The sequence below is a fragment of the Vulpes vulpes genome, unplaced genomic scaffold, assembly GCF_048418805.1.
Source record: "Vulpes vulpes isolate BD-2025 unplaced genomic scaffold, VulVul3 Bu000000635, whole genome shotgun sequence".
NCBI lineage: Eukaryota > Metazoa > Chordata > Mammalia > Carnivora > Canidae > Vulpes > Vulpes vulpes.
In genome coordinates, this window is record NW_027325670.1 from 385,041 (window position 1) to 398,063 (window position 13,023).

The 13,023-nt window shown below is 38.7% G+C and overlaps 1 protein-coding gene across 4 annotated transcripts in view; it reads left to right on the plus strand.

The window, feature by feature from the left end:
* LOC140596454 (midasin-like) overlaps window positions 1–13,023 on the plus strand; it is a 168,044-nt gene that overhangs the window by 34,136 nt on the left and 120,885 nt on the right. For all 4 annotated transcript variants that reach the window (XM_072745087.1, XM_072745085.1, XM_072745086.1 and 1 more), the window contains 4 exons: window positions 3,235–3,330; window positions 5,146–5,258; window positions 6,495–6,643; window positions 7,541–7,601. In XM_072745087.1, coding sequence (XP_072601188.1) covers window positions 3,235–3,330; window positions 5,146–5,258; window positions 6,495–6,643; window positions 7,541–7,601 — 419 coding nt within the window. The remainder of the gene's footprint in view (window positions 1–3,234; window positions 3,331–5,145; window positions 5,259–6,494; window positions 6,644–7,540; window positions 7,602–13,023) is intronic.

A 13,023-nucleotide genomic window follows, 5' to 3' on the forward strand; every position in this document is an offset into this window, starting at 1 on the left:
AAAGGCAGGCGCCAAACCGCTGAGCCACCCAGGGATCCCCAAAACACTAATTTTGATTATAAAGCGTTCTTGTTTGTTTCTTTTTTAAAAAGATTTAATTTATTTATTCTTGAGAGACACAGAGAGGGAGGCAGAGACATCGGCAGAAGGAGAAGCCGACTCCCTGTGGGGAGCCTGATGCAGGGTTCTATCCCAGGACCCCGGGATTATGACTCAAGCCAAAAGCAGATGCTCAACCACTGACTCGCCCAGGTATCCCAAAGTGTTCTGGTTTCTAAGGGTGCCTGAGTGGCTCAGTTGGTTAAGTATCTGACTCTTGATTTCGGCTCAGATCATGATTTCAAAGGTTGTGAGATTGAGCCCCACATCAGGTGTTTTCTCTCTCTCAATAAATTAAGTAAGTAAGTAACTAACTCTGGTTTCTGTCATTTGGGATTGAGGAGAGTAGTGACCCAGTTTGGTTTGCATTGCATTCTTGTTGTGTTTGGCAAAGTTAGTATCAGTAGAAAGAAACCACATTTGGAGTTCTCACTTATGGTGAGCTGAACCCTGAAATGCTGTGTGCCAGTCCTTGAATCTTGTTCTTCTTTCCCATGAACTCACTTTTTCATTCCCCTAAATTTATCATCTTTCTAGAGATGACCTTGTTTTGCACTTTTAAAATAAAACTGTGGCATTATCTCTGTCTATAGATTTGCTGATTTGGGATATTTCATATAAGTGGAATCATAGAATATGTGACCTTTGTATCTAACTTCTTTGACTCTGCATATTCTCTCAGTTAATCCATGTTGTAGCCTGAATTATTTTTTATGGCTGAATAACATTTCATTATATTGATAATAACAGATTTTGTTTATCCGTTTATTCATTGGTGGATATTTGGGTTGTTTTCACCTTTTGGCTATGACAAATAGTGTTCTGAACTTTTGTATACAGGTATTTTATTAATGTAGAAACAATATATATATATTGTTGAAAATTGGGAAATATAGGAAAGCAAAGTGGTAAGATAAAAATAGCCGTCAACCCGGGATCGGGTCCCGCGTCGGGCTCCTGGCATGGAGCCTGCTTCTCCCTCCTCCTGTGTCTTTGCCTCTCTCTATGTCGATCATAAATAATAAATAAATCTTAAAAAAAAATAGCTGTCATCCAGACATTCCCTAACACTTTTAATACCTTGGTGTATCTCCTTCTAGATCTCTCTCTATTCTTCCTTCCTTCCTCCCTTTTTCCCTCCCTTCCTTCCGAAGATTTTATTTTTAAGTAATCCCTACACCCAACCTGGGGCTTGAACTCAGGACCCCAAGATCAAGAATCAAATGCTCAAGGCCTCCATAAGATTACCCCCACTTTAGACTCCAGCTGCAAGTCTTGGGGGCCACCTGTATTTGTGACCTACCAACTATAAATTCAGAGGTTCCCATGATCATCTCAGGTTCAATAGTCAACCCACAGAACTCCGTGAAAAGCACTATACTTAAAGTACGGGTTATGGTTTTATTATAAAAGATATAACTTAAAGACAAATGGAAGAGACAAAGGGCAAAGTCTCAAGGGTCCTGAGCATAGTTAGTTAGGGTGTGCTAGCTTCCTGGCATATCCATATGTCCACCAACAGCTAGGCTCTCCAAGCTTTGGATGTCCAGTATTTTATTAGGTCTTAAGTCATTGGCCATATGATCGAGCATAATTTCTAGCCCCTCCTCCCTCCCTTAGTGGTGGAGCTGAAAATTTCAACCCTCCAAGTCAGTGCTTGGTCTTTCTGACCTGGCCAGTCCCTCCTTAAACTATCTAAAGGCCCATTAAGAGTCATATTGCTTAGCAATTAAAATTTTAATTGGTTAAGCAATTTAACCAATTAATTGCTTAAAATTTTTTAAAATATTAAAATTTTTTTTAAACTTTTTTTTTTTTTTAAGATTTTATTCATTTATTCATGAGAGAGACAGAGGCAGACACAGGCAGAAGGAGAAACAGGCTCCTCGCTGGGAGCTCGATCCTCAGACAGGGATCACATCCTGAGCCAAAGGCATACGCTCAACCCGGGAGCCACCCAGGTGTCCCACACCTTGCTTAGCTTAATAAACTTAAGTATGGTCCAAAGGGGCCTTAGTGAATAACAAAAGACACTTCTTATTTTTGGTAATTCCAAGGGTTTTTAAAACTCTGTGCCAGGTATTAGGAACAAGGACTGTATAAATTCCCTCTCTTTTTAAATGCTTATGAAGTTTATTGATGTTTTACACTTGGTGGTGACAGAACCAAATGTATTCTTGTTTACTATACTCATAGTATCCTTTCTGTTGTTATTTTCTCTCTTGTCTTTCCTGTAAGTAGAAGTTTATTAAAATGCTTAATGTATTCCAATTCAAACTTTTTGGGTAGAATTCATTTTTAGTGGTAATATATACTTTATATTTCATTTCATCAGAAGACCTACATCTGGAGCCACCCAAGTGGCTCAGTTGGTTAAACATCTGACTCTTGACCTTAGCTCAGTTCTTGATCTCAGGGTTGTGAGTTTAAGCCCCACATTTTTTACTTACAAAAAAAAAAAAAAGCAGAAGACACATATCTGGTTGGCCTGTCAGTAGTTGGCTGAGATGGAGTTACTGCATTAGGGTGTGCATCAAGAATTTTCCTTTACAGCTAGCAAGTAATCTTTTGGTGTTACTTTCGTGGCTTAAGAGTCAGTTCCCTCATGAATCATATAATGATTAACTCTAATTCTATTTTTGCCTGAATTTCAATTTGTAAAATGAAGCTTTTTAAAAAAATTAGAAGGCAGGAGGGGAGGTATGAGCAGGGGAAGGGGTAGAGGGAGAGGAAGAAAATCCTCAACAGATTACCTGCTGAGCACAGAGCACAACATGGGACTCTTGATCCCAGGACCCTGAGATCATGACCTGCGCCAAAACCAGGAATCAGATGCTTAACCAACTGAGCCAGCCAGGTACCCTGTAAAATGAAGCTTTTTCTGTGTGGGTTTTTTTTTTTTTTCTAATTCAGCAGTATTTTGATAGTAAAGCCTTCACATTTGTTTATCCTGTCTGTATTATGGTAAGGCCCTTGAGTCTAGGGCTGGTACCTTATTTCTACTCTCCTTAGTCTAGCAGATATGTTTCTCCTGGGTTTTATATGCTTCCTTTTTGTGGCCAGGGTAGTGGTGCTCTGTGATTAATGTAGTATTTTAAAAAAATCAGTTTGCATTGACCTTCGTTATTTTAATAGGCTCTGGACTGTTTCACAGCAATGCTTTCTAAGCATACAAGCAAACTGAAAATGGCAGAAATAATTGGAAGCAAATTGAACATTTCCAAGAAAAAGGTATGCAGTGCTATTTTTACTTTTCTGTTGGAAGGAAGCTGGGATATTTACTTGCTAGAGTCTGGTCCTTATCTAATAGTTCCTTTGTAATAACTACTTCCTCTGTCAAAGTTGATAGTTTCATTGTTGCCTTTCATGGATATAAAGCTCTCACTGTCTCTTAGATAAGTAGTTCTCCATGTGCTCTACATTCTTAAAGTGAGTCACCTTGTACCTTATATCACCATGTATGCATTAATTTCTCCAGTGTTTTAATGGACGTGTTATTTCATAGATTGTGGACTCAGGACTGGAACTGTTTTAGTAACACCTTTGTCTGTGATTTTAGGCACAATTAGATTTTTTCCAACTTTTCATTAATGTCAGACATCAGAAAAATTGAAAATAGTAGTACCAATGGATACCAAGAATAGTACAAAGACTAGTACTTAGGTTCATTGCTGAGATTTTTAATATTTTGCCATTCTTGTTTTATTTCAAAATATGTATTTTTGGAGGAGAGAGCCCTTCAGAGTGGTAATGGTAGCTAGAGAAATGTCTGAGGCCCATCTTGTGGCAGATATCTGCCATTTCCAAATAGATGACTCAAAAAAACCTTATGTTCAAGGGGCTCCTTACGATTCTGAAACTGTTGAGATGGTTTTAGCTGCAGGTGTGACAGAACACCTACTAAATGGGCTTTAAATAATTAATAATTATAGTAGGCAAAAAAGAAATGAAACTACCACAATTGGCTTAGACTGATCAGTATTTATCCCTTTTGGTTGAAGAGAGATTCACTTTCCCTGAACACTTCACTGCTCCTTTCATTCCTGCCCCAAATCTAAACAAAATGGGTTCTTAGGATTAGTGACAAGGACAAGAGAAGAATCGCTTATTGGTAGATACCCTGGAAGCATCTGTCACAGCTTCTCTTTGTGTTCTGGCTATAGTCAGATGTACCATGGTTCATTCAAGTCATTGTTTCCTGCAATATTTTAGAATCTAATATTTTAGAATATTTAGTAATAATTTAGAAAAGTATAGGTGAAGAACACTTTTTTTTTTCATAAATTTTATTTTTATTTATTTATTTATTTATTTATTTTTTTAAATTTTTATTTATTTATGATAGTCACAGAGAGAGAGAGAGAGGCAGAGACATAGGCAGAGGGAGGAGCAGGCTCCATGAACTTGGAGCCCGATGTGGGATTCGATCCCGGGTCTCCAGGATCGCGCCCTGGGCCAAAGGCAGGCGCCAAACCGCTGCGCCACCCAGGGATCCCCTTTTTCATAAATTTTAGTTAGGAGTAGAACTTTCTGTTCATTTGCTATTGGAATAGGTCTGTATGTTCACTTTAGATATAGGCAGATATGGGCTTATTTGAATGAATAAAAAGTACCATTATAGGAAAGTATTTCATAATCAATGTTTTAAAAAACATGAACAGAAATTCAGTCAATTTTATTTAATTACTTATTTTTAAAAGATTTTATTTATTTATTCATGAGAGACAGAGACAGAGTCACAGGCAGAGGGAGAAGCAGGCTCCATGCAGGGAGCCTGACGTGGACTTGATCCTGGATCTCCAGGATCATGCCCTGTGCTGAAGGCGGCGCTAAACCGCTGAGCTACCCGGGCTGCCCAAATTCAGTCAGTTCTAGAAAAGACATAATTAAAGCTAACTCGCCTATCTTGGAAGTAGAAAATCCTTAGTAGTAAAGGGCTAATTAGATGGGCATAATAAGCCACATGGACGAGGAAATGTTTGAAGAATATACAGAATTTCTTTTTTTTAAAGACTATACAGAATTTTACTCTGTCCCCTTCCATAGGCCGAATTCTTCTGTCAGCTTTATAAACCTGAAATTGTGATCAATGAGCTAGATGTGCAAGTGGGTCGAGTACGGCTTCTACGGAAACAAAGTGAGGCTGTCCACATACAGAGGTAAATAGTCTCTCAACTAATCTGAGACTGTGGGGCGTTAGGAACATGATAGAAGGACTGACTGACTAGTCCAGCCCCTTGTGTCTGAGCAAAATGTGTTGTGTGAGTGATGACTTCTCTACTGTGCTGGATGGTAAGAAGCAGTGCTTTCCTAAAGTATAGTCTATAAAATTAGACATTAATAGGTAAAGGAGGTGATGAGGGTCATTAGGGACTTGAAACTAGGAAAAATGTATTTTTTGTTTTATTCACTATCATGTATTTACAAAGTAAGCCTCACTTGGAAGTTAGACGAGGTCCTAATGCTAGTCTGTTAATTCCTTGAAGGCTGGAATTGTATTAGATTCTGAGATCTGGTTACCATTTATTAAATACTTTGTATACGCCTAATATTGTGCTAAGTGCTTTGCATATGTCTTCTTATGTAGCAGTTATAATAACTTTATGAATTAACTTATTAATGTCTTACAGGTGCCATAACAAATTACTTGGTAGCCTAAAACAACAGACATTTATTTCCTCACCGCTCTGGAGACTAGAAATCTGAAATCATAATAATGTTGGCAGGGCCACACTTCCACCGAAGGCTTTTGCCTCCTTCCGGCTTCTGATGGCTACCAGCAGTCTTTGGTGTTCCTTGTTTCTGTAACTACACTCTTCCATCTCTCTCTCTCTCTCTCTCCATTGTCATATCATCTTTCTTGTGTTTTTGTTTTTGTGTGTGTTTTTGTTTCTAAGTCTCTTGTAAAATCCAACAGTCATTGGATTTTAAGGCTTACCTTTAAACCCAGTATGATAGGATTTTAACTTTGTTATATCTGCAAAGACCCCTTTTCCAAGTAAGGTCACATTCACAGGTTCTGGATGGACATGAATTTTGGGGAAAGATTATTCAACCCAACACAAATAGTAACTCTGATCCAAATTTTACAGGTGAGGAAATGAAGGCTAAGAGAGCCTAAGTAATTGGCTTAGGATGACATAGCTAGGACAGATAACATCCTACCTTATTGATGTTTTGAATCTTGGGAGTCTAGTAAAGTATTGGGTGTAATGTAGAATTGATGAATTCTGCAACTCATAGACTATAAGGATACCTGTTTTATAGTATGAAAACAGATGCTGTGGGTTGTTTTCTCATTTTGTGGAGTCTGGAAAATCTGGTTCCTCAAAATTATGCTTAAGAGAAACTTGTAGCCTGCTTCTCTGACTGCTTATTTGTTTTCCCATTCCCAGGGAGAAGTTCACTTTTGCTCCTACAAGGCCGTCCTCTGTTCTTATTGAACAGCTTGCAGTGTGTGTTAGTAAAGGGGAGCCTGTGTTGCTGGTGGGAGAGACAGGGACTGGCAAGACCTCTACTGTCCAGTACTTGGCTCACATTACAGGTAACTTGAGGGGAAGCACTCTGCCCCCAGACGATAAACGTTTGACATTGCCTGTTTTTGTTATCTACCTCCCCTTTTTAAAATATTTTATTTTTATTTATTTGTTCATGAGAGAGACACACACACACAGAGGCAGAGAGACACAGGCAGAGGGAGAAACAGGCTCCATGCAGGGAGCCCGACATGAGACTTGATCCTGGGTCTCCAGGATCATACCCGGGGCTGAAGGCGGCGGCAAACCGCTGAGCCACCTGGGCTGCCCTTTTATGTCCCCTTAAATAAAAAGTCCACAAAATATTGGGAGTTTAAAAAGTGCCACCACTCCACTTTGTCTGGAAATAACCACTGAAGATTTTTTCCTCGGAAATAATGTAATTTTTTCCTCCTGGAAATAACTGCTATTAATGGCTTGGTATTAACTTTTTTTGGTTCTAATCTATGGCCTGCAAACATATAAACATTTAAGTCTGGTTTTATGTTGAAAAAAATGGGATCATGCTCTTTGTATTGCATTTAGTTCCTAAATGCATTGGGCATCTTTAAAAATAGAACTACCTCATTTCTGTTCCAGTGGCTAATTAATAATATTCTATACTGGCTGTTTATTTAATTCTAACTTATAGACGACATTGACTTAACTGAAGGATTTTTTCGTTGTTTTCAGTTATCTGATGCCACAGCAATAATACACAATGAATCTTCTTACACATATCTTTCTGGGTTAGGTGAAAATTATTGAATGGTTGGGAAATTCCTGAAAGTAAAATAAGAGGATCAGAAGAAATACACACTTAAAGATTTGCCTTATGCTCATGTCCACACATCCTTAAAGATCACACTGGATATAATTAGTCTTGACATTTTCAGAGTGACCCTTTCGCCCTTTCTTTTTAAAAGGCCATCGTTTGAGGGTTGTCAATATGAATCAACAAAGTGACACTGCAGACTTGCTTGGGGGGTGAGTATGATTTAAAATTATTTTCTTGTTACTTTATGTTCTGCTTGAGGGAACAAATAATTTTTCCATTTAAAGTTCAAAAGTAGCCTTAGAAAAAGGTTCAAAGATGTGCACCCCTACCCCCACCCAAGCAGGTTATTTATTGGACTGTATTGCAGAGCTCTTGGATGTGTAGATGTTTCTTTTTATTTTAAAGAACACTTGAGGTTCTTGCTTTCAAAGATCATGCTGGAATGGAGAGAGAGAGAAAAAAAAACAAGTATATAACCAACTAATATTTGTGTGTCCAGTCATTTATCAGCCTACATTCTGGAGTCACAATGCCTTGAAGCTAGACTCTGTCTTGCAGTTCAGCTATCTTTGAAACATTAAGTAACTATTTGGTTAAATGCTGCTCCTAGGACCCCATAAAGGTCATTAAAATGCCCTTCTTCCATGTTGGTATTTTTGAATATGTTACAGTTACAATTTTAGTTTGTGCTGAAAGCTGTAAAGCTGATGGATGCTATTGGCATACTTTATGTTGAGCAATATTAGGATCTGTCTTATTAACTCAGAACAGTTACTTAAAAAAATCGTTAAAGGCATGAAGTAGAATTTATTGTCCTTTTTGCTCTTTATGGTGTCTGCCAGAAAACCTTTCATTTATCTTTTTTTTTTTTTTTTTTTTGAGGACCACATTACAGCACTTTTTGTTTATACTCTTTGTCTTATATCCTTCCTCGCTGTGAGTAGAGTGCCACTTTGGAATCCTGCTTCCTTTGGTACTTTTTCTTTTCTTACCTATTATTTATATTCTGTTCTACACATGTTAGTAATTATGTACTTAATGCTTTAAATATTTATTTTAAATATATATGTTATATATATGTTTTAAATATATATTATCTTAAGATCCATTAGCTGAGGCTTATCTTTCTTACTCTAATTCTACTTTTATTTCCCCGGTGATCTTTCTACCTTGTGTTTATTTTCCTTCTATCAATTAATTGACACTTAATCTCCCCTTTCCCTCATTGAAGTACTTGGCCATGTGTTTTCACTAACATAGAATTTGTTACTTAACTAGGTATATCTATACTACCATGTATTTCTCTCTATTCTGTAACTATATGTGTCTGCAGGAATATTCTCGTTATGTATTCCTAAGATAAATGGCTAGGCTTGTACTAAATGAACATGGACTGGGTCTGTCTCTTGTAAGAATTTATAGTGTTATGTCAACCATTTTAAGTCGTTTTAAACATAGTGAGTACAAAGATGCTTATTTGTGTCCTGATGCAATTGATAATATTAAAAGGTTAGAATCAGAATAAGGTAACTGGAATTTTGTTTTAGTGCCAACTTGCTAAAAAGAATATATATTCATTTTTCCTTGTCAGTAGGTTAGCATCAGCTATCAGAAAACTTACATATGCTTCAATTTTTATATGATTGGAAATATGCATTGCTTCCTATTCTTTTGTATTACTGGACAGTAGTATAAATCAGATCTTTTAGTATATAACATATTGTAGATGCATGGATGATTCCCTTGCTTATGAATTTTTGTATATAAGAGAGACAAAATTACTTTTAAAAGACAAGGGAGGGATCCCTGGGTGGCGCAGCGGTTTAGCGCCTGCCTTTGGCCCAGGGCGCGATCCTGGAGACCCGGGATCAAATCCCACGTCGGGCTCCCGGTGCATGGAGCCTGCTTCTCCCTCTGCTTATGTCTCTGCCTCTCTCTCTCTCTCTCTCTCTCTCTCTCTCTCTCTCTGTGTGTGACTATCATAAATAAATTTAAAAAAAATAAAAAAAGTAAATAAAAGACAAGGGAGTGGAAAACAATATTCAAGAGTTGGCAGGGAGATGGGATCTAGAAAGGGTAATAACTTTATTTTGGGGATGTGTTGTTACTTTCATCTGTTTTATTAGGTTTTATAACTTATGTTAAACATAGTTTGCATGTGTCAAATAGTATTGTAAAAAAATAACGAAAGAGGGACGCGTGGGTGGCTTAGCGGTTGAGTGTCTACTTTCAGTTCAGGACGTGATCCCAGAGTTCTGAGATCAAGTCCCACACCGGGCTCCCTGTGAGGAGCCTCGTTTTCCCTCTGCCTATGTCTCTGCCTTCTGTGTATCATGAATAAATAAATAAGATCTTTTAAAAAAATGAAAAAATTTATAAACCTAATTAGTTTGGTTTGTGAATCCAGATCCTTTAGATTGGTTTTAAGAAGATTATTATTGAGGATTAAAAACACTTGGTAAAAGTTAAGCTTCAGAGACCATCAGAGTTTTATGTTATGCAGATTGCCTACTGATCTTTGTTGGTATATGTACCCTCTTGTTTTTTTTTATTAGTATTATCTTGGTATACTTTTTTCCTTCATTTAATTTTAGGTTTGTGGGGTTTTTTTTTTCCCCTTTAAGTAGACTCCACACCAAACGTGGGGCCTGAGCTCATGACTCTGAGATCAAGAGTTGCATGCTTTACTGATTGAGCCAGCCAGGATCCCCTCCATTTAATTTTAGCTCTTTTTTTTTTTTTTTTTTAATTTTTAAGATTTTATTTTGAAGTAATCTCTGCACCCAACATGGGGGCTTGGACATATAACCCCGAGATTAGGAGTCACATGCTCCACTGACTGAGCCAGCCAGGTGCTCCTGTTATTCTGGTAGGCAGAACATAGACCTTTAGATTACCTGTGAGTAGAGAACCCAAGTTCAAACAGAGTTGAGGGTGATGAGACTCCATAAAGAAGAGTAAAGGAGACAGAGGACTTATATGAACCAGATAAAATCATTCCAGAAGGAGAAAGTCTAGGACTAAATGGCAAAACCCAGAGCACAGGTTCACAGTACTGACTATTGAGAAGGAGATTATCTTGGGAAAGGCAACCTCTGAGGGAGAAACAGCTGTATAGAGAAGGAGAGGTACCTTTGGAGAAGTTGTCAATGAAGGAAAGAAAAAATCGGAGGAAAAGTAAAGATCGCGTAGAAAGGGAAGGGCGACCAACTTGCATCCTATCCTCTTTCTTGCCACTCGTAGAAACATCTGCTAGAAGAGAGCAGGGCAGAAGTGCATATGCTTATAAACTTGGAATCGTGACTCTAAAACGAAGAAAAGTGTTTCTTACTCCCACCCCCTTTAAAAATTTTTTTAATTTATTTGACAAAGAGAGAAAAAGTACAAGCAAGGGGAGTGGCAGGCAGAGGGAGAGGGAGAAGCAGGCTCTCCGCTGAGCAGAGAGCCCCACATGGGGCTTGATTCCAGGACCCAGGATCATGACCCGAGCCAAAGCAGATGCTTAACCGACTGAGCACCCATGTGCCCCTTGAAGAAGAGTGTTTATCATTTCTCAGCATGTACTGTTTTTTGTTCTATCACATATTACAGTTTTAGAAAGTCATTTTCTTTTGTTTTAGCCATTTTCAAATGAATTCTTACATGCATTCTCAGTGTTATGTTCTCTCAAGTGTCAGGTTGGTTCTCACTGAATATTTGTGTTGCAGTTCAGTTTTTTTTTTTCTTTTCTGAAGTGTATATTTTTAAGATTTTATTTATTCAAAAAAAATTTTTTTTAAATTTATGATAGTCATACAGAGCGAGAGAGAGAGAGAGAAAGGCAGAGACATAGGCAGAGGGAGAAGCAGGCTCCATGCACAGGGAGCCCGACGTGGGATTCGATCCCAGGTCTCCAGGATCGCGCCCTGGGCCAAAGGCAGGCGCCAAACCGCTGTGCCACCCAGGGATCCCGATTTTATTTATTCATGAGAGAGAGAGAGAGAGAGAGAGGCAGAGACATAGGCAGAGGGAGATGCAGGCTCCCCACAAGGAACCTGTTGTAGGACTCGATCCCGGACCCAGGATCATGCCCTGAGCTGAAGGTAGACACTCAACCACTGAGCCACCCAGATATCCCTGAAGTGTATGTATGTATGTATGTATCTATCTATCTATCTCCACACACACACACACACACACACACATTCAGTTTTTACATCACTTGTAAAATTGACTTATATTGACTTAACTCTTTCAGTCACTAGGCTCCACTTTATTTTTTTTTTTTTTTTTTTAGGCTCCACTTTAAATGAACAAATGTTTCTTTGAGTCTAATTTGTAGTTATTAAGCTACTATACTTTCATGAATTCAATAAACTTGAGCCAGTTAATAATGGTAATAATTATAACAGCTGATTCTTACATATACTCATGTTCCAGGCACTATTTTCTTTTAAAGATTTATTTATTTATTCAGAGAGAGAGAGAGAGAGCGAGAAGAGAGAGGCAGAGACACAGGCAGAGGGAGAAGCAGGCTCCATGCAGGAAGCCTGATGCGGGACTCGATCCCGGGGCCCCCAGGATCACACCCCGGGCTGCAGGCGGCGCTAAACTGCTGCGCCACCGGGGCTGCCCAAGGCACTATTTTTTTTAATCTCATAGTTTATTTTATTTTATTCTTTAAGATTTTGTTTATTTATTCATAGACACACACACACACACACACACACAGGCAGAGACACAGGCAGAGGGAGAAGCAGGCTTAGTGCAGGAAGCCCGACGTGGGACTCAATCCTGTGTCTCCAGGATCACACCTCAGGCTGCAGGCGGCGCTAAACTGCTGTGCCACTGGGGCTGCCCCAGGCACTATTTAGAGTCCTTTATTTTTTATTTTTAAAAGATTTATTTATTTTAGAGAGAGAGCAAGGTGGGGGAGAGGGGTTGGGAGCAGAGGCAGAAAGCAAAACCTCAAGCTGACTCCCTGCCAAGCATGGAGCTTGATGCAGGGTTTGATCTCAGGACCCTGAGATCATGACCTGAGCCAAAACCAAGAGTTGGACACTTAATTGTGCCACCCAGGCACCCTGGAGTCCTTTGTGCTAATGTTTTTGGCAACCATGAGGCACAGACTATTACCCCATTTTATACTCAAGAGACCTGAGGCACATGGGATTAAGTACCTTGTTCAAGGTAATGGCTGGTTCATGTTTGAACCTAGGCAGTCTATACTGAGTGTATGTACTTTTAATCATTACTCTACCTCAGTTTGCTTTGGGTTCCATGTGTACTATCATTCTAAAGACTAGCAATTTTATTTAAATAAAATGTGTTTTTTTTTTTTAATTCCTTACTTCTACTGTTCATCATCATTTGCTTGCTCCAGCATGTAGCTCTCTCATCTTTCCTTGTACTCCTAATATCCCTGTGGTCTCTCTTCCATTTAGTAGTTAATCGTCTTTCAAAGGTGTAATCAGAAGTTGGACAGCAAGCACATCATTCTCTGTCTCAAATCCTTGCATTGACTTCTCAGGCAATTTAGAGTATATTCCAAAGGCTTTTTTTTTTTTTTTATCTCTAAGGCCCTTTATAATCCAGCATTGGCACTTCTCTGACATAATTTCCTTTGTCTGGCTCTGCCACTGAGCTCCAGCC